Source organism: Rhagoletis zephyria, unplaced genomic scaffold (genome assembly GCF_001687245.7).
Source record: "Rhagoletis zephyria isolate East Lansing unplaced genomic scaffold, Rhagoletis_zephyria_1.1 Rzeph_scaffold_02077, whole genome shotgun sequence".
NCBI classification, from domain to species: domain Eukaryota; kingdom Metazoa; phylum Arthropoda; class Insecta; order Diptera; family Tephritidae; genus Rhagoletis; species Rhagoletis zephyria.
Genome location: NW_016159161.1, coordinates 50,378 through 54,062, shown reverse-complemented (window position 1 = coordinate 54,062; position 3,685 = coordinate 50,378). Strand labels below are relative to the sequence as shown.

At 37.0% G+C, this 3,685-nt stretch overlaps 1 protein-coding gene across 1 annotated transcript in view; it reads left to right on the top strand.

Moving 5' to 3' along the window:
* The window catches only part of dpr20 (defective proboscis extension response 20), a 72,318-nt gene that overhangs the window by 27,753 nt on the left and 40,880 nt on the right, over window positions 1–3,685 (top strand). The window contains 1 exon segment of the mRNA XM_017620197.1: window positions 1,499–1,613. Within this exon segment, the coding sequence (XP_017475686.1) occupies window positions 1,499–1,613 (115 nt within the window).

Genomic DNA, 3,685 nt, shown 5'->3' with positions numbered 1-3,685 from the left:
CGCCTTAACCGTCTCTAATCGGTACCAAAATTTATACGTAATATCTGTGACCGTGTTTTTACCTACAGACAGGGTGACACTGAAAAAACCGTTCATTTCGTTTTCAATGACCACCCTAATGTATATAGATGCAAATAATTTCCTATATCTTCCAATTGATTTGACCGATTGCAATAAAATGTATATGTATTTGACTATATTATCTTTGTTTTTTTAATATTTTTTATTATGTAATGCACTGCATATAAATACGCATTACAAAAATTTTTAAAATTCAAAACATTTTCACCAAATTTTCATTTTATTCAGAATTTTCAGAAAAATTGTATATTTGTTTTTGTATAGCCCATTAAATTATAGTAGAAGTAAGTGGAAATTTCATCGGGCTAAAAAATGCAGTTGATTTTATTATTGCGGTTTTCTTCCATATAAACAAATTTGAAAAAAAATTCTAAAAAATCAAAGGTAATGTTTATCCGCTTGAAACTTGCACTTCATTTTACTAAAATTTAATGGGTTATAAAACTGCATACTTAAAATTTTTCTAAAAATCTGAGTAAAAAGTTTGAAAGTATGATATCACATTTCTGAATTTAAAGCGCATAGTGCATTATTTAACGGGATTACTTCTAATTTCGATTAATACCTTCGACCCGTTCGCCCTTTTCTTCGAAATTTCTCTCTGCTCTGCAAAACATTTTCCACCATACAACTTCGTTGAAATCCATTCATATGTATGTATCAAAAAGTTCGTAAAACTTTTCAGATTTAAACAAGCATATTCAAATACAGCAATAAAACATAATAATAATCGTTTTTACAGCATTTAGAATTTTTCGCTGCAAATGACTTGCCACCACATAACTACTACATTCATATGTTATCTTTGAAAGTATCCACTTAGTTGCAATTATTCTATTCCGGCTGCATTTGCAAAGTGTGAACATAAGTATTTATAAGTTAAACTTTTCAAATAAATACTCTATATATATATGCATTCGGCATTCGCATGAAACCACTTTTGCGCTGCAGCCAGTTGAGCGTCAAAAAAACTTTCTGCAATAAATGCGCATATTATATATAGTATTTTCCTTCCGACTTACCACACATAAACTTTCATTTTAGTTGAAATAAATGTGAATTTGGTAATACTACTCGTACTAGTATGTCATATTATACCGTTGTACATACATACATATATTTTTATAGAGCCAAATTTGAGCAAGCGTATGCGTGCTCGTTTCATCTCACCCACACACACACAAAATCTTTGACTCACTCAACTTGCACTAATACTCGTATCAAATAATCAACATACTTTGTTGTCTATTTTCATTGTAATTTGCTGCCATTTGACACAAACGCTACGAACTCAACAACTCGATTTGCACCTGCCACATGATACCGATTGCCGCCGCCGCCGCCGCCGTCGCCGCCGTCGCCGCCACCACCGCGCGTATGCCAACTATGAAATGTTGATGTATGTATGTGAGCGCAGATATGGACCACACTTTGAGGATGTGCAACGCGTGGGACAGCCAACAAATATGACAGTGCAGGCGGGTAGCAGCATACATTTGAATTGCAGAATATCGCTGCTGCAAGATAAGACTGTAAGTTGTTCAAGTAGAAATAAGTGCAAGTATGTATAAGTTTTGGAAAAAAAAAAATATCAAAAGCTTGATAAAAAAGTACTAAAAACTCATAGAAGTATACCATAGAGAAAGCTCACAAAATCGCTACACAAAAAAAAAAATAAAAAATAACGAGCAAACAAAAATTAAAGAACTTTCACCCGAAAAGTATGAAGTTGCCAATATTTGCCATGCGTGCATTGATTGCGCTCCCCTTGCGACTCTCCGCCGCCTAACAGCTGCTATGTGCAACTTGTGCTTGCCATACACAATTGCATTATAGTGCCACCGCTGCAACAGCTGCCCCTTGCCTCTCGCAAAGAAATAGTTGAATGTGCGTGCCAGGCAGGTAGCACTCAAAGTCTTTTCAAGTTGTAAGCCACATAAATGAATGAAATTCACAACTGTTTTTTCTGCGCATTCCTTTTATATTTTCCAACGTTTTTTTTTTTTTTTGTTGGAGCATAATTGAGGGTCTCCAGCGGCAGGCAGTCAAAGTGATGGCAGCATGAACACAGCAAAGTTTTTCTAGCCACAAATATTTCACTTTTTTAATACCCTTTTAACTGCTCTTGTTCGCGCATGCTTCTCTCCCGCTCCCTTGGCTCTCAATCAGCAATAACTCGTTGGAAAATGATGCAATGAAGACTCATTTCGTTGTTACACGGTGATTTAAATTCGACGGAAGAAGTTGTGGCAAGTTTGAGAAGCAGCTTAATTCTATTGTTATAGTATTTTAAGCCCGCACTCTTCANTAGTGCTGCGCTCATCCACAGTATTATTTGCTTTGATAAAATGTTAGTGGTAGCAATAATTGTTTGCTTATAATCAAGTCATCAAATTGTTTTATTGGTATTGGTTGATAATGTCTAATATGTTATGGAGGCTTAAATTAGACAGATCTTACAAGGATGTGAGACGTTTCGGTTCTTGCAACTTCCGCAGAAACCGCTGCGGGCCATGACAGCCTCCTCCTTATGACAGCCATAAGTGCGTCATGGCTCCTCGGTATCTATAAAGGATGCCATCGTAAATTGTTTATAGTAGAGCGAACTCTCTACTGAGGTGAGGTGAGGTGACTTTCCGCATGTCGGTCACTCATTGGGCACTTCTGCATTTATCTTGCTCAGGTAGGAGTTTAGCCCGCTGCAGTATCCCGAGCGAAGTTGGGATATGGTGGTACGAGTTTCCCGAGGCAGATGAAGTTTTGTCTCGTCCACGTCAGATGGTTGTGGACCCCAAACGGAATTCACAGGGCCGGAGTTGGTGTAAGTCGATATCGACTCCCTGTGAATGCCGTTTATGGCCTGCCGGTACGCTGTCGAGTTCAGTGGTTGTTTCATGAACCTCTGGATTTCGTCCATCAGTTCGCATAGCTGTCTTCTGAAATACCTAGGCGAGGGCTCTGCGGTCTGTGGAATCTTAATAGGAATTGCTTACAAAGCAATGTGGAAGAGGATTAGGCTTTTTTGCAGTTAAGGAGAGAGAAAGTTTGCAGAGGTAATAGTTTACTTTCGAAGTCAAGTCATCAATTCCATTCCCGCAAAAACTTGTCGATTACAAGTCGAACGAATATAATAGAATGACTTAGACTTAAAGATAATGTCAAAATGTGACACCCATCGGAATAATTTTCGAATTAAAGATTTCCTGTTACGTGGCTAATACTATACGGTTTTTAAAGGTATTTCAACTCTATCGCCTCCTACCGGATTTTTTTTTGGTTCTATGCACAAAAGACACCAGTGCAAGCATTGCTGAGTAATAATATAAGAAAATTTATGTGTCCCACGATTTTAGTTTTTAGGCTGATCTAGCCCATAGACTGATGCGAAGAGTGCTGTATTCATTACTACCTAGAACCTATCTAATTATTTTTTTAGCTTTTAGTACATTGTCTACAATATTACTATCTTTCTTTTCAGTCAGTTCTTTAACTTAAAATTTGTTTTTTCTTATTTTATTTATGGATTTACTTCCATTACGTCGCCCATCAGTGATAGAAATAGCATAGTAACTGAAATTGCCACATCATTAGAGTAGGTCGCTAC